This window comes from Rhinatrema bivittatum, chromosome 4 (assembly GCF_901001135.1).
Source record: "Rhinatrema bivittatum chromosome 4, aRhiBiv1.1, whole genome shotgun sequence".
NCBI classification, from domain to species: domain Eukaryota; kingdom Metazoa; phylum Chordata; class Amphibia; order Gymnophiona; family Rhinatrematidae; genus Rhinatrema; species Rhinatrema bivittatum.
This window is the reverse complement of record NC_042618.1, coordinates 1953803-1978093: the sequence shown is the minus strand read 5'-3', so window position 1 is coordinate 1978093 and position 24291 is coordinate 1953803. Positions and strand designations below refer to the sequence as shown.

The window sequence follows — 24291 nt, the reverse complement described above, 5'->3', positions numbered from 1 at the left end:
TGCGCCACCAGGACCTGCCAACCTCCTGGGAGAGAAATTGTTGCTCGAAACATTTTCTTTCAGGTACAGAACTGCAGGTTTTGCACCTCCTCCATCTGCTGGAGACAAATACTGAGGAGCTGCAGGTAGCACACCAGGTTAAGGGGCAGTGTCTGTGAAACTTTCTCTGTCTCCATCTGCTGGAAGGGAGGCAAAACCCAGGAGTCTGGACTGATCTGGGTATGTACAGGGAATAAATGTTTATAAAGAAGCATAGTGTAGGACAATTAGACAATCATCCTCTTTAGTCAGGGCTATGGCATATGCCATGTCAAGATACAATACTTCTACATCTATTACTTGGGTGACCCCAGCATAACTATCTGTTAAGGAAAAGAAGCCTCCGCATCTTTTAAAGGTGTTTATTTAACAGTATGCTACAGACTAACATATGCCTTCCAGTCCCTTGCTGCTAAGCCGGCGGCAGCTGGGTGATAGTAGGGCTCACACCAGTGCTCACGCATCCTGCTCAGATGCCAGGGCAGTCCAGGTTCAAGGTCCTACTTCAGTCTGGGCACCAAAGTTAAAAAGGCATACAACTTAAATAAATTGCAGTCCACACAAGAAGGATCGGTTCTGTTTTAAAACAGGTAAAAAATAAAAATAAAAAATGAAGTGGTAAGTATTAAAATAATCGTGCACCATATCCAAATGTCTGTTTAATTGCATCAAAATAGTATCGCTGCCAGCCTTCCTTTGTCCGCTCTTCTTCCCTGGCAGGGACACCTTTTCCTTCCAGCTCCAGTTGGGTCTCCCCATCCTTGTCAACGAAGGTCAAGCTAATGGTGGCATGATGGCCTAGAGACAAAATGGGAGACGTTATTACCCAAAGGAGTGCTAGCAAGGAATAAACACACGCAGCAGAAGGGCAGAGAACTAGCTCGCAGCAGCAGGCGCTCCATTTTTCTGATCTCGGGCATTAAACATACACATTTTATTTTGTCTCTCTTAACAGGGCAATTCACAATGGAGGCAAGCCAGCAAAAACACAGGCACCTCCACCTAATGAGTCTGGGCAATGCTTTCTATACAACCCACCTGAAGGCCAAGATTTAAACCGCCACTTCATAACAATCTCTTTCTCCGGGACCTGAGGAGAGAAATGACCAAGTGGTTATCATCTTCACTACTGCAGACTGTCAAATGGACTTCGTACCAGTGCTTTGAACCGCATAGTTCTCCATTTCTAGTCTCAAGATCAATTAGTTTAACTTGGAAAGTAGCAGAAGTTGAACTAATGGGATTGCTTATATATTTATTAATTTCACTTTTATGTTTGTGAAGTTACCGTAAATCCAACTGCTTACCTTTTGTAACATGCACCACTGTGTTTCAACTTATTGGGATAGGCTTGCTGTAGGCAAGTACAAGGGGTTAATGATATTAGGCAAATAATTCCTCAGATAGTGTGATTAGCAGATAGAGACCGCTTCTCACCAATTCTGCGTCACTTTAGTGGTGATGGGGAGGGAGAGGCCGCTACTTGTATTTAGTTGGGAAATGGGGTGCAACCCTTCAGTGAGAGGATGTTTAATTCTGATAACTGCTTATTGTAAGATTCAATAAAGAGGAAACCCTAAATGCGTGGGTTTATGCTATCCTTCCCACGCATGGAAAAGAATCACAACTCTAGTGACATCACTGGCAGAAGGAGTGGTACAGACAGCGTGCCGGCTAGTATCCTTATGTCAAAGCTAAAACGAGAGGAAAAACTGAAGAAAAGAAATGTTAAACATGTCTCAACATCCATCCCCTTCTCAGAACCCCACCAGGGAGAAGGAAGAGGAAATAAACATATGCAAAAATCCTCTTTCCTCCCGAAGAGACAGTACTTCTGTGGAAAGTCCAGAGGCTCTCATACAGGACAAGCTGCAGCTGCTGACTTCCCAAAAAAGGGTCCTGGACCGATTTAGCAGGATTTCAGGAAAGGAAATCATCCCGCTAGACCAGTCCAGATGCATGCAGTACCCAAACAGGGCTGCCCCAAAGGCTGCATCTCTTTTGGATTGCACATTCAAATGAATGAAAGGCCTACAGAGTAGCTGGCTTACAAAATATATCCTCTAGAGCCATCACAGAAGGCTCTGCCCAAGACCTCAGCAAGTGAACTCAGACTCTGGAGCCTGTAGGCCGAGAGAATCTCTAATCCACCTGGACAAAGTTATTTTGAAGCTGCCTTTCCTTTATGAGGTCTGCCAAAGGCCAAGCAGCCCAACAGACTTCTGGAGGATAGGAGAAGCCACCAAGCAGTAGACAGATCAATCCTATGGAACAGCGGAAGAGAAACAGTCTTATTTAAAAGAAGCACAACCTTGAGCAATCGCAATCACGCAGGACAAGAGAGTGATTCACGCTCAACACTAGAGGAGGAGCTCTGCAAGGTAAGGCCTGTAACTGAAATGTATCTGGCTGCACAAATGGAGACTAGAAACACAGGACAGAGCCAGGGAATGGAGGGCTAATCCCTTGACCAAACTGAGTGGAATAACTGTTCATCAGGGAGAAATACCAAACCCAAACTCAAGAAAGTAAACGGAAATCTCACCGACTTAAGCAAGAAGAAAAACACACTGAAGGGACCTTTCCTTTTCACTTTTTGTCTGGGAATTTCAATGTTAGAACAAAAAAACGCAGGTGAAAAATTAGTTGTACAAAAGACTGGTTTTGTTCTAACACTGAAATTCCCAGGCAAGATAAAATAAAAATGCAGCTCCCTAAGAATATCCCTTCCTGCACATGCAAACGTATTCAAGAACTGGGCTGTAAGACAGATTGGAGCCAGATCCTCCATGAGAACTGGCTTTAGGCCTAACAGGTTATAACTGTAGAAAAGATGGAACCTCACGCCCAGTCTGGAGCCAGCAGCATAAGAACATGCCACACTGGGTCAGAGCAAGGGTCCATCAAGCCCAGCATCCTGTTTCCAACAGTGGTCAATCCAGGCCATAAGAACCTGGCAAGTACCCAAAAACTAAGTATATCTCATGCTACTGATGCCAGTAATAGCAGTGGCTATTCCCTAAGTCAACTTGTTTAATAGCAGTTAATGGACTTCTCCATGAACTTACCCAATCCTTTTTTAAACCCAGCTACACTAACTGCACTAATCACATCCTCTGGCAACAAATTCCAGAGCTTTATTGTGCATTGAGTGAAAAAAACTCTCCGATTAGTTTTAAATGTGCCACATGCTAACTTCATGGAGTGCCCCCTTCTATTATCCGAAAGAGTAAATAACTGATTCACATCTACCCGTTCTAGACCTCTCATGATTTTAAACATCTCTATCATATCCCCCCTCAGCCGTCTCTCCTCCAAGCTGAAAAGTCCTAATCTCTTTAGTCTTTCCTCATAGGGGAGTTGTTCCATTCCCCTTATCATTTTGGTCGCCCTTCTCTGTACCTTCTCCATCGCAACTATATCTTTTTTGAGATGCAGTGACCAGAATTGTACACAGTATTCAAGGTGCGGTCTCACCATGGAGCGATACAGAGGCATTATGACATTTTCCGTTTTATTCACCATTCCCTTCCTAATAATTCCCAACATTCTGTTTGCTTGATCATCAACCAGTAACACAGAAATGATGGCAAAAGGCTCAAATGGTGCATCCAGTCTGCCTAGCAAGCTTAGGGTACTAACTGCCGCTCCATGCAGGTTACCCCCATGCCTTCTGTGAAGGGCAGTAACTGCCGCTCCGTGCAGGTTACCCCCATGTTTCTGTGAAGGGCAGTAACTGCTGCTCCGTGCAGGTTACCCCCATGCCTTCTGTGAAGGGCAGTAACTGCCGCTCCGCGCAGGTTACCCCCATGTTTCTCTTAAGGATAGTAACTGCCGCTCCGTGCAGGTTACCCCCATGCCTTCTGTGAAGGGCAGTAACTGCCGCTCCGTGCAGGTTACCCCCATGCCTTCTGTGAAGGGCAGTAACTGCCACACCAAGCTTTATAACCCATATTTTTGTACTGGGTGATGAGCTTTATTGAAAATTCAAACAGTGCTGCTTGACGTGCTTTGTTTATGGACTTAGCCATAGAAGAAGTCCTGTGCTTTTTCTCTTATGTCCATGTATTACTATCTCAGACTGTAGAAGTCTGAGCACTCTTTGTTGTCTGAATCCAATTCCCCTTTTCTCCTTGCCATTGAAGCAGGAAGCAATGGTTGTTGCATTTAAAACATCAAGGCCTTCTGCTAAAAGTAGTAACTGCCGCACCAGCAAGTTACCTCTGTGATCATTTATTCTTAATATAGGAACATAAGACTTGCCATACTGGATCAGATCAAAGGTCCATCAAGCTCAGTATCCTGTTTAACAATGGCCAATCCAGGTCACAAGTACCTGGCAGGATCCCAAGGGGTAGAGAGATTCCCTGCTATTTATCCCAGGGAGAAGCTGGGGATTTCTGCAACTCCACCTTAATAATGGTTTATGGACTTTTCTTTCAGGAACTTGTCCAAACCTTTTTTTGAATGCAGCTATATTAATAGATTTCACCACATCTTCTGGCAACAAATTCCTGCCTATGAGAAGCCAAGGAGGAAAAACCCAAATAAGTTTGTTCAGGCCACGGCTGGATGAACCATAGATTCTGTTGGAATCCCCTTCCTTCTGGCAACTGAATAATGTGTCAGAATTTGAGAGTCACCATTAGATCCAGCAGGCCAGCGTAGCCTTCGAGACCGCTTCCCCCTTGTGCAGACCTCCAAGAAGGACAACTCTTGCCTGACATGCGGAAGGCATTAGTAACCTTCAAGTAATGCATAAGCCTCCGGATGTCTGAGCACCTGATATTCAGACCCACACTCCTTCTGGGTAAAGGCTGGAAGCGCAACCATCAAATTTATATGAAAAGCCGAATGGACCTTTGGAAGGTAGGACAGCACTGGGCAAAAAGCCACTGCTTCTGACAAAGTCACCAGAAAAGTGTCTCAACAGGATAGGGCCTGCAGCTCAGAAACCCACCGTAAAGCTGTTTTCAGCAGAAAACCCTTAAGCAAACTGTTTTAGAGGCTCAAACGAGGCCCCCATTAGGGCTCTCAACACCATATTGAGATCCCACAGAGGAACAATGTGGCGCAATATTTACACGCCCCTCAAAAAAATGAGCCACATCTGGATAAGCTGCGATAGACACCCCCGCAATGGGCCACCAATAACACAGAATAGCCATCACCTGCATCTTTAGAGAGTTCAGGGCTATCCCCTTATCCAGCCCTCCCTGAAGGAAGGCTAAGATACAGGAAGCTGCGGCTCACCAGGGGGACTCTGGCCTGGGGACTCAGAAGTGCTCAATCGCCAGACTTGAATGTAAGCCAAGGAAGTGGACCATTTCTAAGCCTTCAGCAGTGTGGAAATCGCTGAGGAGTATCCCCTTTCCAGCAGAACAGTTTCTGCTCAAGCTAGGCCATAAGACAGAATGGAGCTGGTTCCTCCATGACCATAGGTCCCCAAACCAAAAGATCCCCGTGCTCTTGGGAAGCGAGAAGGCTGGTCTACGTCCACATAACCAGTCTAGGGCCATCAGAAAGACTTGTTTTCCCACTCTGCTGCAGCAGTCTATGAGTGCCCAGGGAGGGAAGGTGTACAGAAGGTCCCCCTCTGACCAGGATCATGCTAAGGAATACATTTCCAGGGACCCCTGCTCTCTCCAGCAGCTGAAGAAACTGCTAACCTTTGTTTTGACGGGTCACCATCAAGTCCATCTGAGGACGACCCCACCTGTGAAAAATCCTGCAAAAAACCTCAGAGCCCAGCTCCCATTCCCAGGGTTCTAGTAAGGTGAGGCTGAGGAAGTTTGCCTGCACATTTTCCAGACCGGCAATGGGTGCTGCTGAGAGGCGTAGGAGCTTCCTTTCTGCCCATGGGAAAAGGAGAGATGTTTCCACTGCGACTGCTGTTTCTCCCCTGCAGATTCACATATGCCACCACAGTGGCACTGTCCGAGAGAATTCAAACAGCCTACCCCTGAAGCAGTGGAAGTGGAGGAGCACTAGACAGATCACCCTCGTCTCCAATTGACTAATGGACCATGAGGTCTCCTCTGGAGACCACCTGATCCTGATAATGAGCCCGCCATCCCAAGAGGCTTGCGTCCATCGTGACCAGAATACAATACAATGGCTAGACCGACACCCTTCAGCAAGCTCAACAACTGGCAGATCACCAGGCGAACTCCATAATCCTGAGACTACAGAGATCAGGAGTGACACAAGAAAGAGAACTCCGGCACACTGTTAAAAGTCAACAAATAGCAGTTATCCCTCCTTTATTATTTTATCTCATACCTAAAGATTAATTTAAGAGTACAGTATTCTCGTATATGGATATCCTATTATTCATATAAATGGAATTTCCAATCCACAATCCAAATAGCGTATATTATTTGAATCATGTAACCAAAACTTTATTGGCACCTTCTAGCTAATCTATAATCCTAACCAGACTTATTTATGTGCCTATCTGTAAACCGTTGTGATGGTATACTACTAAACAACGGTATAGAAAGGTTTTTAAATAAATAAAATAAATAAATGTGAGCAATGTCCCATGGAATCAAGATCAGAGGCATCACCAGACAGAGCATCTGTAGATAATCCCATGCCAAGAAAACCCAGAATGTGACTAAGTATTTTGACCTTTAACACCTGCCCCAACTGTGTGTCAAATCACACCTCCAGACATTCCAAGGCCTGCAAGGGCTGAAGGGAACCTTTGGTGAAACAGACTACCTAAACTTTCTAAAAAAAAAAAAAAAAAAGAAAAAAAAACCAGACCACTTGACAAGTCACGCACTCCGCCTCCTTGTGAATGTGTCTGGATTAACCAATCATCCAGATACAGGTGCACAATTACACTCTCGTGTTGGAGGACTGCCCCCACCACAACCACTTTGGTGAAAACCCATGGAGCAGTTGTGAAACTGAAGGTTAACCACTCAGAACTGAAAATGTTCTCGAAGCACATAAACACATTGATCCCCATCCCGAATGGGAATATAAAGATAGGCCTCAGACAGGTCCAGTGAGCACAGAAGCTCCCCTTTGCTTGAACTGCCGCCAGGATGGACCTCAAGAGTTTCCAGAAGGAATCGTAGAACCCGCAGACAGCAGTTTACACCCTAGTAAATGGAATGCAGATATCTGCCCCATTACGATGGGGGCACTGGTACCACTGCCTGTAAGAGCTGCAGTTTCAGGAAGGTTTTGCAAACTGCCCTCTATTTAGCCGAAGCAGAGAAGGGGGAGACCATGAAGACTTCTTGAACATGACAATGGACATCCAAGGCATAACTAGTAGGAATGATCTCAAACCCACTGATCCGTCATGTGGGTCCATCTCCTTATAGAACTCCTGCAGGCAGCCTTCTACTTGCATTAAAAATGAGTGAACCCGTGGACCTTCAGGAAGAGGTTCTACCAGCTCCTGAAAAAGAGCCAGCATCTCCTTTGTCTCCTGGCTCCCAGAAAGGACCAATTCCAGCCTCTGTATCCCAAATACCTAGTGGAGGGAGCACCAAAATATTCCCTGAGAGGGTAATGTTGCGAGGCTCGGAACTGCTTGCAACTTCTACCAGCTCTGTAAAAAGGAACGACCCTTTTCTTCAGGTTAAGGATCACCAAGGTTCTTAATCAGTTGGTCCAGATCTTCCCCAAATAGCAATTTGCCCTTAAATGGCAACTATTCCAGCTGAGTCTTAGACCAAGAGTCAGTTGGCCCAATTGCAGACCCACAAAAAGGCAACATACTGCAAAAGGGCTGACTGGGCAGAACTCAAATCACACAGAGCATCCGCCAGAGGCCACAGTGCACTCTATCCTGGCTACCTTCCTTGCTCTCCAGAAACTGCTGGTTCCAGCAAAGTGGCATCCAGACAACTAGAGCTGAAATCTGACAAAATCAGCACCCATAATCACAGAACAAACAAATAAGCTTCATCTTTCTATAGGAAAATTGGTTCTTACCTGCTAATTTTCATTCCTGTAGTACCACAGATCAGTCCAGACTCTTGGGTTTTGCCTCCCCTCCAGCAGATGGAGACAAACATTTTTACTGACACTTAACACGAGGTGCCACCTGCAGTCTCTCAGTATTGATCTTTTCAAAAGCCAGAAACAAAAATAAACAAAACCAACACCTTGAATAACTAATCTCCCCTGATCAAGCAGTGGGATGAGGAAACCTTGAACTGAACACCGCACCCACACAAAACACTGTAGGACTAACAAATACCATGTGCCATTCTTCAGAGTAATCACAAAAACCAGATCAAGTGGACTCTCCAATTCTCCAGTCCAGGGTCCCACCCTCTGGAGGAAAGGATCTGTGGTATTAGAGTAATGAAAATTAGCAGGCAAGAACCAAATTTTCCTTTCCCTGTACAAACCCAGATCAGTCCAGACTCCTGGGCAGCACCAAAGCTTCCCTAAAACACTGGGACTGTGAGAGTCCCACTCGAAGTACACTTTCAAAGTCCATGGCCTCTGGGGCCTGGACATCCAAACTATAGTGGCTGGTGAAAGTGTGCAATGATTTCCAAGTATTTATTTTTATTTTATTTAAAAAGTTTTTATATACTGTGAAATGGTCAGGGTCTGACCGTCTAGGCGGTTTACAATGAAACATACATAATTAAAACACTGTTCATTCGTTCTAATTCAACGCAATATAAAATTAACAAATTAACTTTAAGCTTTGGTAGCCGCTCTATAGATCTTTGGCAAAACTTGTTGACACTCTGCCCAGAAGGCCGCCTGAGAACGGGTAGAATGCACCCATAACTCTTCCTGAACAGGGCGACCTTGACAGATATATGCAGAGCTAACAGCTTTTTTCAACCACCGCGCAATTGTGGCTCAATGCCTTATGACCCTTTTTAGCACCACTCCACAGCACAAAGATGATCGGACAAACAGAAGCTGTTCGTGATTTCCAGGTACTGCAACAAAGAACACTTCACATCTAGCCATTGTAACTTTATCCTAAGGCGCCATAGGGATCAGAAGGATGGGAGCTCCACTGATTTAAGTGGAATGACGACACCAACCTTCAGAAGAAAGGACAGAACCGTTCAAGGACACCCCCTCATCCGAAAACCTCAAAAAGGGCTCCCTACATAAGACCTGAAGCTCAGAGATTTGTTGAGCTGAACAGATTGCCACCAGGAAGACGACCTTTAAAGTGAGATCCTTTATAGTCTCTCGTCTCAGAGGTTCAAACAGAGGTGCACACATGCTCTTTAGGACCATGTTAAGGCTCCTGGAAGGGTAAGGCTTCCATACTGGGGGATGCAAATGTTTTGCTCCCCAAAGAAAATGTAAAACATCCTGACATCGTGACATTATGGTCCGAATTTGATGAAATAACCGACAACCAGGCCGAGAATATGATTAAACATTTAAATCCCGCTCCTCACCAATTAGACTCTTTACCTATAGTGGAAATTAAAAAGCTGACTGAAATCACAGCTCCAGCCTTAGCTAAAATTATAAACCACTCCCTAGAAGAAGGGTACATGCCAGAAACACTGAAAGGAGCAATCATCAAACCAATACTGAAGAAAAAAACTCTGGACCCCCTAATTCTAGCAAACTACAGACCAGTTTCTAACCTACCTCTAATGGCTAAATTAATTGAAAAAACAGTACAAAAACAACTTTCTGAGCACTTAGATAACAACAATATCCTTTACCCTTCACAGCACGGCTTCCGTAAGCACTATAGCACTGAAACACTCCTACTTGCACTAACAGATAATATACTAAGAGGTTTCGACAGTGGAAAACATTATATTCTGGTATTACTAGACTTAGCAGCATTTGATACAGTTAACCACAAAATATTAATCAAAAGGCTTGAAGAAATAGGACTACAAGACAAAACAATCACATGGTTCAAATCATATCTAAATAATAGAACATTTCAAGTTCAAATTAAAAACACTCTATCTGAAAAAATTACCCTAAAAACAGGAGTCCCACAAGGGTCAGCACTCTCAGCTACGCTTTTTAATATATATCTATTGCCACTATGCCATCTCCTCGCCGGACTAGGAATCATTCACTATGTCTACGCTGATGACATCCAATTAATCTTACCAATAGATGACACTATTGAAAAACCAAATGGAACTGATAATAAACCTCGATAAAACTGAATTCATACACTTAGAAAGGAAAAGCATGAATATTACACAAACCCCAGTAATTCTCAATAGCAACCTAAAAATCGATTTAGCCAAAAAAGTGCGCAATCTCGGAGGAATAATTGATAAGGAACTGAACCTCAAACACATTTCAATAAAGGTGAAGGAAGGGTATGCAAAACTCATGGTACTCAAAGCTAAAACCATTACTATCGCTGCCAAACTTTCGAACAGTTCTCCAATCACTGATATTTGCAAGCACTGATTACTGTAATGCTTTACTACTCGGCCTACCCTATACTACTGTAAGACCCCTGCAAATTTTACAAAACGCCGCAGCTAGAATTCTCACTGGGAAAAGTAAAAGGGATCACATCACAGATACTCTCACCACGCTACATTGGCTACCCATTGAACAAAGAATTCAGTTCAAAGCACTCTGCACAATACACAAACTTATCGATGACGAAAAAGCAGAATGGCTGAACACAGCACTTCGAGTCCACGTTCCACACAGAAATCTAAGATCAGCAAACAGAGCACTTTTAACCATTCCATCCGTGAAAACAGCAAGACTTACCCAAGTCAGAGAACGTGCACTGTCTCTGGCCGGCCCCATTTTATGGAACTCCATGCCCCTTGAACTTAGACTTCAGAGCAACCATAAATTTTTCAAAACACAACTCAAAACCTGGCTTTTCAAACTAGCCTTCAACAAAGAGAGTGATGCAAGCAGGAAAACAAGAATAAGCGGACACGTAGCAACAAGCTCACAAATTCCAGTTACTACTGGAAATTAGCTCACCACTAATTTTAACTGTAGTCAAAACATAGGATACATCGCTATAAAACAGACAATCCCCCAATTGATTTTCTTCATATGCATAATCCTTATAGTAAATTATATTAGTCCACATTGTTTGTTACCGAATAGTACTGGCACCACCCATGTAAATTATGATCCATATTCACTTGGATATTGGTGCACTATTGTAAACAGTTATGATGGTAAATAACTTAATGACGGTATATAAAAACTCTTAAATAAATAAATAAATCCGGATGACCGCCAGAGATATTCTCCAAACCTTACCTCAAGTCATCCCAAAGCCACCACCTGAACCATGAGGGAACTAGAGAATAAACCTTTGACCAAACCCTCCTGTAGAAAAGCCAAAATACGCATCACCGAAGCATGCACAGGATTCACCCTCAGCTCGGAACACCAGGCCTCAAACTCTCCAAACTCTTGCATAGGTCAGGGACATGGAAGTCTTCCTAGATTAGAAGAGGGTGGCGATGACCCCTTCCAAATAACCTTTACCTCTCAAAAGCAATCTGCCTGATCTAAACAAACAGGACCTTGGTACAGAAGGTTCGGCAGATGAGCCAGCCATAATGGGCCATCCACTGCTAGGTTGACCAAGTCTGCAAACTACAGAAGCCTCGGCCACTCTAGTGTAACAAGAATCACGTCGCCCAGATGAATCTCTACGTGTTGCAAGATCTTGCCCACCAAGAGCCAAGAAGGAAACACAGAAGGACGTCTGTCGGCCAAGGCAGAACCAAGGCATCTCCCCCTCTGCTCCTCTTTTTCTTCGCTGGCTGCACACACACAAGGCCTCGGCACTGCGGAAGGTCACCACTAAATCCACGCACGGCGTGCACCACCTGTGACCAATGAGGCTCATTGCTTCCTCTAACAGCTCCCATTCTCTGAGGTCCAGCTGCTTGCCGGCTAAGAAAATCTGCTTGCATGTTGTCTGTGCCCACTCTCCATCTAGCTTGATGTTACCCAGGTAGAGAGTCCATCAAGCTAGGTTGAGAGAACATTGCCCAAATCTCATCTTGGAGTGAGTTTCCTCACTCCGAAGGTCATCAAATCTTCACAAGAGAGCACTGTTCTGTTCGTACGTCTCACTTTGAATGTCAAAGTAGCCCCTAACCCCCTACACGAATACCTAAACCTCACCTCGAGTTACTAGGTGGGCCTCCCATAGGGATACAAATACCTATCTGGGGAGATGACATTATGGCCAGTGTCTCTCGCGCTCTCTCTCTCGGAGCTTCAATTCACCTAAAATAGGCCTTACGAGTGATATTGAGAAAGGCGATAAAACCTTACCGCCCAGTTACGGCAGCTATCGCACAGCTTAACACTATTCAAAAAGGTGTAGTTAAAATCTGCGTCGTCTGTGCGATAGCTCTTCGCAGACAGGCAAACCCAGCCCACTCCCCGCCCCTAACTCCTCCTATTTAATTTTCTTTTTAGTCTGTGTTTCATTTCTATATAGTAAGTTATTATTCTATTAAGTTGATTTGCCAGTTGAATAAAGCTAGAAGGAAAAAAAAAAAAAAAAAAAAAACACCAAAAAAGAAACCTCCAAACAAACAGCTCTCCAGCTTTTAAACAGCTTTTAAACTCTCCCTTGGAGTTAGTTGGCACAAAAAATCGGTTCAAACTAAAAATTGGGGCATAAAGACTGTTTTTTAAAACAATTGACCAAAAAGCAAAGGCAACAGTCCAGAAGTGACCTGCTTTACCCAGCTTGTCCCAGGCAAAACTGTTTGACTCCCTCCCTCCCTACCTTTCTACCCACCCACCCCTGGGGCTTGTTTTCTAATAAAGCCTGCCTAACTTCCCATTGGCAGCGAGATAAATTAGGACATTGGTAACAATCAAGGAAATACAAATCACAAACTACCAAGATGAGGACTATCCAATGTAACTGCTGTGGAGCCTTTATTCTGAGGGAAAGCATCTGGACACTTAGAGCTTGCCCAATTTGTGCACAACTCTCTTCCTTGAAAATGGAGCTGACTGAGATAAAAGCTCAATTAGCTTCAATTAAAGGTAGTACACCCACATTGCATTACTCAGATAATAATTCCCCAATATCACGGAAAAACCAGGAGTCAAGAAAAGGAGATCCATTAGGCTCAGGTAGGACCCACAGTCACCCATTCTTGACAGATGAGCAGCCAACAGGTATACCCCCCCACTCAAACAGGTCATTAAGAAATTCTTTAAAATCCAGGAAGACAGTGGGCTCTGGTAGAATTAGACCTGTGACGAGGAGACACACAATGTACCAAATGCAAAAAGAACAACAAGCCTTCTCTATATTAAAAACTGAGGAAGTTCTTGAGAAAAACATTGCAGTATTACCAGAAAAGAGAGAAAAAACACAATGCATGCAGTATTTCAAGATCCATAACCAAAAGAAAAATCTAATTGAGATGGATAACTCTGTCAACAGTGGCACAACTACAAACAGAAAGAGTAAAGTGAATAACAAATCTCAACTAATATCTCATAAGGAGTCCAGGAAAAGCAATAACCTAAAAGAGAGTACCTGGAAGGCTATGACCACAAATGCTCATAGTTTGGGAAATAAAATCCCAGATCTGCAGGCCCTAATGGCTGAGGCAGAATTGGACATTGTTGCTATCACAGAAACATGGTTCACAGAATCTCATGAATGGGATACAACAATACCAGGCTACAACTTGTTAAGGAAGGACAGAAATGATAGAAAAGGGGGAGGTGTGGCTCTTTATGTCAGAAACAACATCCAAGCATCTGAGCTACAAGGAAGTTGGGGTAAAGAAGAAGCTCTATGGGTCGACCCTAAAAAAAGATGACGGAGCATCCATTTATATTGGAGTGGTTTACAGGCCTCCAAACCAAAAGAAAGAGATGGACAGAGATCTGGTTGAAGACATCCATAAGATAGGTAAGAAGGGAGAAGTGGTGATCGTGGGTGACTTTAATATGCCAGATGTAGACTGGAAAATCCCATCTGCAGAAACTAAAAATAGCAGAGCATTAGTGGATGCCATGCAAGTATCTTTGTTCAAACAAATGGTATTGGAACCCACGAGAGAAGGAGCTATACTCGACTTAGTGCTCACTAATGCAGATAATGTCTCAGACGTCCAGGTGGGCGCCCACCTCAGCAGCAGTGATCATCAAACGGTACGGTTTAATATCACTAATAGAATAGGGAAAAGAACCACAAAGACCCGAGTTTTACAGTTCAAAAACACAGACTTTGAGGAAATGGGGAAGTACCTGGAGGAAGAACTTAAAGGATGGGATAACGAGAGAGATGTGGATCAGCAGTGGACCAATCTAAAACGAGCAATCACCAAGGCAACTACTCTACATGTTAGAAATGTAAAGAAAAGCAAAAGAAAATTGAAACCTATCTGGTTCTCAAAGGAGGTGGCTGACAAAATTAAAGCTAAAAGAACAGCTTTCAAGAAATATAAAGGATCCCAAAGGGAGGAGCACAAAGAAGAATATTTGTATCAACTGAGGGAGACGAAGAAAACAATCAAGTTGGCAAAAAATCAAGCAGAAGAGAGGATTGCCAAGGAGATAAAAAATGGTGACAAAACATTTTTCAGATACATCAGCGAAAAGTGGTATAGTGAAATTGAAAGGTGGTAATGATCAATGTGTGGAGACAGACGAAGAAATGGCAGAAATATTAAACGAATACTTCAGCTCTGTGTTCACTAAAGAAGACCCTGGAGAAGGACCATCTCTACACAACAAAAAACTGGAGGGAAGTGGAATAGATGAAAATCCTTTTACAGTAGAAAATGTGTGGGAAGAGCTAAAGAACCTGAAAGTGGACAAAGCCATGGGGCCTGATGGGATTCATCCAAGGATATTGAGGGAGCTCAGAGATGTTCTGGCGGGTCCGCTGTGTGACCTGTTCAATAGATCCCTAGAAACGGGAGTGGTGCTGAGAGATTGGAGAAGAGCGGTGGTGGTCCCGCTTCACAAGAGTGGGAACAGGGAGGAGGCTGGCAACTACAGACCGGTTAGCCTCACTTCGGTGGTGGGAAAAGTAATGGAGTCTCTGCTGAAAGAGAGAATAGTGAACTATCTACAGTCCGGAGAATTGATGGACCAGAGGCAACATGGATTCACCAGGGGAAGATCCTGTCAGACAAATCTGATCGACTTTTTTGACTGGGTAACCAAGGAATTGGATCAAGGAAGAGCGCTCGATGTCATATACTTGGATTTCAGCAAAGCTTTTGATACGGTTCCGCACAGGAGACTGGTGAATAAAACGAGAAGCTTAGGAGTGAGTGCCGAGGTGGTGACCTGGATTGCAAATTGGTTGACGGACAGAAGACAATGTGTGATGGTAAATGGAACCTTCTCTGAAGAGAGAGCGGTTTTAAGTGGTGTACCGCAAGGATCGGTGTTGGGACCGGTCCTGTTCAATATCTTTGTGAGTGACATTGCGGACTGGATAGAAGGTAAGGTTTGTCTTTTTGCGGATGACACTAAGATCTGCAACAGAGTGGACACGCCGGAAGGAGTGGAGAGAATGAGACGGGATCTAAGGAAACTGGAAGAGTGGTCGAAGATATGGCAGCTGAGATTCAATGCCAAGAAGTGCAAAGTCATGCATATGGGGAGTGGAAATCCGAATGAACTGTATTCGATGGGGGGGGAAAGGCTGATGTGCACGGAGCAGGAGAGGGACCTTGGGGTGATAGTGTCAAATGATATGAAGTCTGCGAAACAATGCGACAAGGCGATAGCAAAAGCCAGAAGAATGCTGGGCTGCATAGAGAGAGGAATATCGAGTAAGAAAAGGGAAGTGATTATTCCCTTGTACAGGTCCTTGGTGAGGCCTCACCTGGAGTACTGTGTTCAGTTCTGGAGACCGTATCTACAAAAAGACAAAGACAAGATGGAAGCGGTACAGAGAAGGGCGACCAGGAAGGTGGAGGATCTTCATCGGATGTCGTACGAGGAGAGATTGAAGAATCTAAATATGTACACCCTGGAGGAAAGGAGGAGCAGAGGTGATATGATACAGACTTTCAGATACTTGAAAGGTTTTAATGATCCAAAGGCAACGACAAACCTTTACCATAAGAAAAAAATCAGCAGAACCAGGGGTCACGATTTGAAGCTCCAGGGAGGAAGATTCAGAACCAATGTCAGGAAGTATTTCTTCACGGAGAGGGTGGTGGATGCCTGGAATGCCCTTCCGGAGGAAGTGGTGAAGACCAGAACTGTGAAGGACTTCAAAGGGGCGTGGGATAAACACTGTGGATCCATAAAGTCAAGAGGCCGCCAATGAAGAGTAGGTGACTCGCCAGAATGATGGCTACTGCCTGGAGACAATACCCTTATTCAATAAACATACACATGGTTACTGTGACTCCAACATCACTCTAAGCTTCAACAGCAAGAGGAAATGTGGAAAAAAGGATTTGCACTCACAAAGACGGGAGTAGCTGGCTTGTTACGGCGGTTACTACCCCAAACCAAATAACCAAATTACTACCTCCACCTTCCTCTATTCCTGATGCATTTCAACTAGCTTGATCACTCCATTCTTATACTTCACTTTCAATGCATATCCATCATAGTTCTCTGCTTCAACAGCAGGGGAAAAGAAAAAAGGGTTCGCACTCACAAAGCGGGGAGTAGCTGGCTTGTTACGGCGGTTACTACCCCAAACCAAATGTACCTGATACTTCACTCTCGACGCATATCCAGCATGGCTCTCTGCTTCAACGGCATGGGAGAAAGACTGATACATCACGAATTTCCAGCATAGCTCCCTGCTTCAATGGCAGGGGAGAAGATAAACAACCAATAAGGGCTGTATAACATAATCTGGGTAAAAACAAATGGGCATGGGTGTAGCTTGCTTATTGCGGCGGTTACTGCCCCTACTACCTCTAACTAATCAAGCTAGATATTTCACTTGGATGCAGCTCCATCACCGCTCTCTGCATTAATGGTGGGGGTGCAAGGGAAATAGAACCAAGAGCTAAGAGAAACAGATAAGTATGAGAGAAAAAAATGTGTGAAGCTTGCTGGGCAGACTGGATGGGCCATTTGGTCTTCTTCTGCCGTCATTTCTATATTTTCCAAATCTGCATCGCACCATACGATATGGTGCTATCGCATGCGTTAAACACGTTTTTGCATGCGGTAAGGGCCTATCGGATGCGTTAATGGGGCTTTTCGCATGCGATAAGGGCTTAACGCATGTGAAAATGCCTTAGCGCATTTTGATAAATGATCCCCTTAGTTTGTGTGAAAGTTCTCCGCTTTGGCTACATGGAGCTCTCCCCAGGAAGAGAAATTTCCTGGCATTGCTTTTTCATAGTATATTCTATCACTGCCTAGAATAAAGAGAATGAATGCAGCGTTTCTCGCCCTTCCTTCTAGCGTGCTGACACACAGAGGAGAAGCACTTCGAAGGCTCAGCTAAAAGCAGGCAGCCTCTGTGATAAGCCAGCTGAACCAGCTCTAGATGGGCTCGCACTGCTGGCTGAGCTGGTGGCCTGGCCCTGGGGTCTGCTGGATTCTTCCTGCTAGCAACACCTCCGAGGTAGTGCATGTGATGTCACAGGAGAAGTCGGTGGCATCAGGGACTGGACTGACATAGCAGGAGGAGATGGAATTGACAGTTTATGCCTACACTTTCCCATTGCTCCTATCTCAGGAGTTTCTCATGAGGGACTTTGTCGAAAATTCAAATACACCATATCTACCGGTTCACCTTTATCCACATGTTTATTAACCCCTTCAGAGAAATGTAGTAGATTGGTGAGGCAAGATTTCCCTTGGGTAAATCCTTGCTAGCTGTGTCCCATCAAACCATGCTTTTCTGTATATTCTTTAGAATAGTTTCTACAATTTTTGATGGCACTGAAGTCAAGCTCACCGTCTGTAGTTTCCCAGATCACACCTGGAGCCCTTTTTAAAAATCAGTCACATTGGCCACCCGTCAGTCTTCAGGTACAAGAGACCATTTTATTAAGTTACAAATTATTAGTAATAGATCTTCAATTTCATTTGCGTTTTCAGAACTCTACGGTGTAAACAAATCAATCTGGTCTAGGCAATTAACTACTCTGTCAATCATCCAGGTGCACCATGATTTGTTTCAATTCTTCTGAATTACCACTATTAAATACTGTTTCCAGCACAGATAGCTCCTTAACATCCTCTTCAGAAAACATGGAAGCAAAGAATTAATTTAGTCTTTCCGCTTCGTCCTTGTCTTCCTTAAGTGCCCCTTTAACCCCTCGATCATCTAATGGTCCACGCGACTCCCTCAGATTTCCTGCTTCAGACATATTTATTTAACATTTTTATATACCGACCTTCATGAAAGGAATTCATATCAGATCGGTTTACATATAACAAGGGGTAAAAAAAACATAATCAACCATTTAACAAGAGGCGAAAGTTACATATAACAAGGAGGTTTTAACATGGAGGGCTAGGATAGCCGGAGAAATAGGAAGTATAACTGAATAAATTAGATAGGTTTTATTGAGTTTTTGTATCTATTGCCAGTTTTTTTTTCAAACTCTTAGCTTGTCTTATCAATGTTTTACATTTAACTTGCCAATGCTTTTTCCTAAGTCCTTTTTCCAATTTTTTGAAAAGTTTTTAGCTAAAATAGCCTCTTTCATCTCAAAATTTAAGCATGCCGGCAATCATTTAGCCTTCCTTCTCCCTTTTCTAGTTTATCTTATTTAAATGTTTTATATACTGTCATTCCATGTGAGACTCACTAGATCAGAATGGTCCTCTAAAGCCTGGAATACTTCTTGTCTGTGCTAGGAGCTGAACAACCTGCTCTGAGGGCGATTCAGCCTAAAGACCAAGAACTGGGATTTAAGGAATCTTGCTGAACTAGTACAACAGGTCTTCATCTGCTGCAGAGAGAATCTGGCAATTTGCCTTCTCTACCACTGGTATGGTACAATGTTATTGCAAAGTTGTGCTTCTATCCTCCCATCTACTGGCAGGACTGCAAAATCTCATGCTTCTGGACTGGTAAGCCACCAACAGGGCAATGCATCTATGCATTAAGAAACTGCACTGGATTTTGAAGCACAGTTCTTATGCCCAGATTACATTTTTTTTTCAACCCCCACTGAAATAATGTTATGCTAATGCATAGCAAGTTAAAAAGTGGACAGGCCAAATGCACATTTTTAGGGGTGGGGGGAGAGCATAAGGTGGTGTGGCAAGTAGTTGTACTGAAAGGCACATGGACTCCAGTCTGACAGTGAGCAGCAGTCGTTTCTAGGTGGTTTTTATTCAGTTTTGCAGTACATTAGTATTTCTCATGCATGGACTGATCAAACATTCTTGGGTTGGAGGGGGGAGGGGGAGAAAGTTTAACTCACTCATTCCCCTCCCCACATACTTCCATTAAAAAAAAACAAACCAACACTTCACAAATCAAGATGTAGAAAGTTAATAAAATACCTTGCTCCTTATTGCTAAGAAGATTCACAGAAGTCAGCAGCCAAAGATTTTCAGCTGTGGAGTTGAGGTGACAGAGTGCTGGAAACTGACCTCCATCTCTGACCAGGAAAGTTTGGGTTAGACAAGGGCACCTCTTAATGCCCTCACCTGCATGGGATTTCCATGCGAGGGTGCTAAGCAGTACGCACACTGAGTATAAAACTCCTTGCTGCATTAGCAGTAGGGTTTATGCTGCAAAATATGCATTCAAGTGAGGGTTAAACTGTGCATGTGGCTGAACGCAATTATCAGCTTGAGTGAATGTATAAAAAACCTGAATAAAAAAAAAAATGTATGAGGAGATATGTTATTGGTCTTAATAACCAGCTTTCAAAAAGCTAATGCTCCCTGCATCAGGCCAAAACCAAACCAACAAGTGAGAGCAAAAAAGGTGCATCGGGTTATACTACAATGGTGGCATGAATGGAAAAGGTGATGAGGCTTGCAGACTGGTAAGGGGAGAGATCCCGAGCCCTGTCTGCGAGGGAGATAACCCAAGTCCTAAGTGTTCTGAAGCATTGGCTCGGATCGCTCTGGACTCACCAGCTGAAGAAATTCCCCACTGACACTTCCGTTCAGTAACTGGAACCTGCCTCCTTTACTTGCTTCTAGCACAGCCGAGGAATGGGTAAAAGCCTGCACCAGCTGTAAAAGTGGAGAGCACTCATTAAGGATCTGCTTATTCAAACACATTTCTAATTGCAAAGAGCGCGGGCTGTAGAAGTTTGCCAATTTCATGCTAAGCTTGCGCACTGCTCAGTCTGTGCCAAACTCCTCCTGGAAGTACCTTCCTGAACAGCACCAGGAGAGATCAGATGTCGTGATATACAGAGCAAGTGTCTTCCGAGTATGTACTAAGAAACAAGCTGAATGACAAACCACACACTTTGTGCCCGATAAGTGATCATCTGCTATGCTCTTGTGTACACAGACACCAGACAAATCCACGACAGGTAAGGAGAAGAGATCCAAAAGTACATCTTATCCCTGGCTCTTTTGTACAGAAAACAAGTGCCTTGAATATCAAAACATCTGTGCTGCCCCCTACCTGCTCTCAGACCTAGGATAGGAAATTGTGTAAGTTTGCGAAGCAATATTTATTTATATTCCACTTTTCACACTGTTTTCAGCGCTTCAAAGTGGATTCCATTCAGGTACTGTGGGTATTTCCCTATCCCCAGAGAGCTCACAATCTAAGTTTGTACCTGAGGCAATGGAGGGTAAAGGTCACAAGGAGTGACAGCAGGACTCAAACCCTGGTCTCCTGGCTCATGGGCTACTCCTCCACTCTGTGGAGTAGCAGCCTAGTGGTTAGAGCAGTGGGAGTAATAATTTAATTACTTTTACCCCATCACAACAAGCCTGCCTCTGGCTTGAACACTATTCAAGCACAACTAAAGATAGAGGGTTAGGGATAGCTTAACTGCGCAAGGAAAAGCTGCAAGTCTGCCTGCTTTGCCTGGCTGAACCCAGTGCTCAACAATTTTTCTGACTAGGACATCTTGGCAGCAGCTGTAGCGCAGGCCCAGCTCTGCTCTTACCTCTTGGATGGTAAAGACTCTGTACAGTTCTTCTGGTGAAGTTAAGAACACCTCCTTCAAAGTGATCTTACAGGTGTAGATCTTCACGCCTGCTGCCTGTGATTGGTTTGTAGAAATGCTGGTTGGGACCTAAGAAAAACCAACATTTAACTTTACTGCTACAAAGAGAGAGAAGAGCCAAGTGCAACTGCAAGTTCTAGAACGGAGGTGTTTATATGTATTAATGAGGCTAAATGAAACCAAGTGCAGGGAGGTAGAGGGGCTAGAACGATGAGGTGGTCAAGGCGTAGAGGAATATAAAATGGTTGCGGGCGTAAGATGTGTAGTGTTGAGAAGATAAAATTGCCATTGCCAAAATGCTGTAATTGACCAATTTTCTGATATCAAAACAGTTTACAACAGTCATAAAAAGACAAAATTGCAATACATTACGCAATAAAATCCTAATAGAATAGAACAAATCTATTTATTTATTTAAACTTTTATATACCAACAGTTGGGAACATCACATCAGTGCTATCAAGGCAAAATGAGGAACCATGTATGGAGAGCATAAATTTTACAAACAAAAGTGTGACCTGCATAAATATTTGCATTGAAGGAGAGTCTCTATGACCAGAGTGAAATATGTACATTCAGAGTAAATCACTGGAAGTATTGACAGAAAAGTTACAGGCAAGGCTTTGGAGATGAGGTATTTACAAACGTAGGGACAGGAAATTTAGAGACTATACCCTATGGCAGGGGTCGGGAACCTTTTTGGCTGAGAGAGCCATGAACGCCACATATTTTAAAATGTAATTCCGTGAGAGCCATACAAGACCTACCAAATTAATTTACTACAACCCCCTACTCTCCTGACACCCCCCCCCCCCCCCCCCGCCAAGACCTGCCAAAAGTCCCTGGTGGTCCAGGGCTCGCAGACAAATCTTTAATAAAAAAGTAAAAATCTAACAAAAAACCCCCACCCTCCTGACACCCCCCAAGACCTCCAAAATTAATTTACTACAATCCCCCACCCTCCTGACCCCCCCCCCCCCCCCCGAGACCTGCCAAACGTCCCTGGTGGTCCAGCGGGGGTCCAGGGCAAAGGGCCGTCGACGCCATTTTGATTACTGGCAGCCGATGGCCCTTTGCCCTTTCTATGTCACAGGGGCTACCGCTGCCATTGGTTGACCCCAGTGACATAGTGAGGGCAAAGGACAGTCGGCGCCATTTTGACTACTGGCAGCCGACAGCCCAAGTCCAGGAGATCGCTCCCGGACCGCTCCTGGACCCCCGCTGGACCTCCAGGGACTTTTGGCAGGTCTTGGGGGGGGGGGGGTTGTAGTAAATTAATTTTGGAGGTCTTGGGGGGGGCGTCAGGAGGGTGGGGGGTTTGTTAAGATTTTTACTATTTTATTAAAGATTTGTCTGCGAGCCAGATGCAGCCATCAAGAGAGCCATATCTGGCTCCCGAGCCATAGGTTCCCTACCCCTGCCCTATGGAGAGAACGTACTTGCTGTCCAGGAGGGGGAGGAAAGGCACAGTGCGGTGGGGGGTAGGGGCTAAGAGCAGGTCTGCTGAGTTGCTGGTGCAGTAAGAAGCAGGGGTGGGAGGGAGAAGCTGCAGGTGAAGAAGAGGGGGGAGGAGGAGGGGCAGGAAACCTACAAGGGGGTGTTGGATACAGTAGGTTCAGGTGTAGGCCTGTTTGAATAGCCAGGTCTTGAGGTTCTGTTTGAATTTCTGGGGGACATTCCCTGGCGAAGACTAGAGGGCATGTTGTTCCAAAGAGCAGGACCTGCAATGGAGAGTGCATGGTCTTTGGTGGACATAAGTTTTGAGAGTTTAGGCGAGGGTGTATGCAGCGTTGCCAGATATTGGTTTCTGGTGGGTCTGTCAGGGGTGCGAAATAGGAGGTGCTCATTGAACCAATGCATATTTTGGTTGTGAAGGGATTATGGATGGTGGTGAGTGACTTGTATATTATCCGGAATGGGATAGGCAGCCAATGCAGATGTTTGAGAACAGGGGTGATATGATCATTTCTGTGAGCATTGGTGAGGATACAGGCTGCAGCATTTTGGAGCATCTGGAGGGGTTGGATTGTATTTTTGGGGAGGCCTAGGAGGATAGCGTTACAGTACTCTATTTTGGACAGGATGGTGGATTGGAGAATTGTGCGAAAGTCATTGAGATGTAGAAGAGGTTTGAGTTTTTTTTAATGTGTGAAGTTTGAAGAAGCAGTCCTTTAGGGTGGAGTTGATGAACTTTTTTAGGTTAAATTGATTGTCCAGTGTGACGCCGAGGCTACGGACATGTTGAGAAAAGGTGATGGAGAAAGGTGATGTGTTATGCAGTGGTAGGTTAAAGTTGATATTGTGGGGTGAGATGATTAAGAGCTCAGTTTTAGCGGTATTGAGCACAAGGTAGGTGTCAAAGCAAGGTGCTGATAGCAGCGAGGGCTGATTCCCAGATCTTCATGGCATTAGGTAGTGTGTCCATTATGGGTCGTCCGCATATATAAAATGCGGAAGACCAAGCATGGAGAGGAGATGGCAGAGGGGGAGGAGGTATATATTGAAGAGGGTAGAAGACAGTGAGGAAACTTGTGGGATGCCTTGTCAGGTTAATTGGTTTCGATTCACTGTTCCCAATTTTTACTCTGTATTGTCTGTTGCTAAGGAAAACTGGCCTTCACTCCTGTAAAACATACAAATAAATAAATAAATGAATGATTGAAACCAGCGAAGAGAGATGCCAGAAATGCCAATTTCTTTAAGGCATTCTATTAGAATGTTGTGGTTGACAGTGTCAAATGCGGATATGTCCAGGAGGGCCAATATGTACGATTGGCCTTTTTCTAGGGCTTTCAGGATATAGTCGGAAAGGGAGATGAGGAGGGTTTTGGTACTATGCTGTTTACGGAAACCATATTGGGAGGGGAAGAGGATGTGATGTTCAACTAAGTAGTCGGTAAGTTGCCGATTAATAGTTTTTTCTAGGATTTTTGATATAAAGGGAAGGATAGAAATGGGGCGAAAGTTGGCAGGATCGAGGAAAGGTTTTTTAAAAATAGATTTTATTATGGCTTGCTTAAGTTGGTTTGGGACTGTGCCAAGTGAGATGGATCTGTTATTGTTAGAAATAGGTTTGGAGATGATGTTGGGGATGGTGAGGAGGGTTTTGGTAGGGATGGTATCTGAGGGGTGGCATTGCGGGTTTAATTTTCTTGAGGATGGATTCTATTTCCAACGATGTGGTGGTCTC

General features: G+C 44.2%; 1 protein-coding gene across 3 annotated transcripts in view; it reads right to left on the bottom strand.

Moving 5' to 3' along the window:
* Window positions 1-385: 385 nt before the first annotated feature.
* Window positions 386-24291, bottom strand: part of AHSA1 (activator of HSP90 ATPase activity 1) — a 94913-nt gene continuing 71007 nt past the window's right edge. For all 3 annotated transcript variants that reach the window (XM_029597665.1, XM_029597664.1, XM_029597663.1), the window contains 4 exons: window positions 21042-21170; window positions 20044-20145; window positions 1078-1129; window positions 386-837 (listed from right to left, as the gene is read on the bottom strand). In XM_029597665.1, coding sequence (XP_029453525.1) covers window positions 665-837; window positions 1078-1129; window positions 20044-20145; window positions 21042-21170 — 456 coding nt within the window. In that variant the 3' untranslated portion in view covers window positions 386-664. The remainder of the gene's footprint in view (window positions 838-1077; window positions 1130-20043; window positions 20146-21041; window positions 21171-24291) is intronic.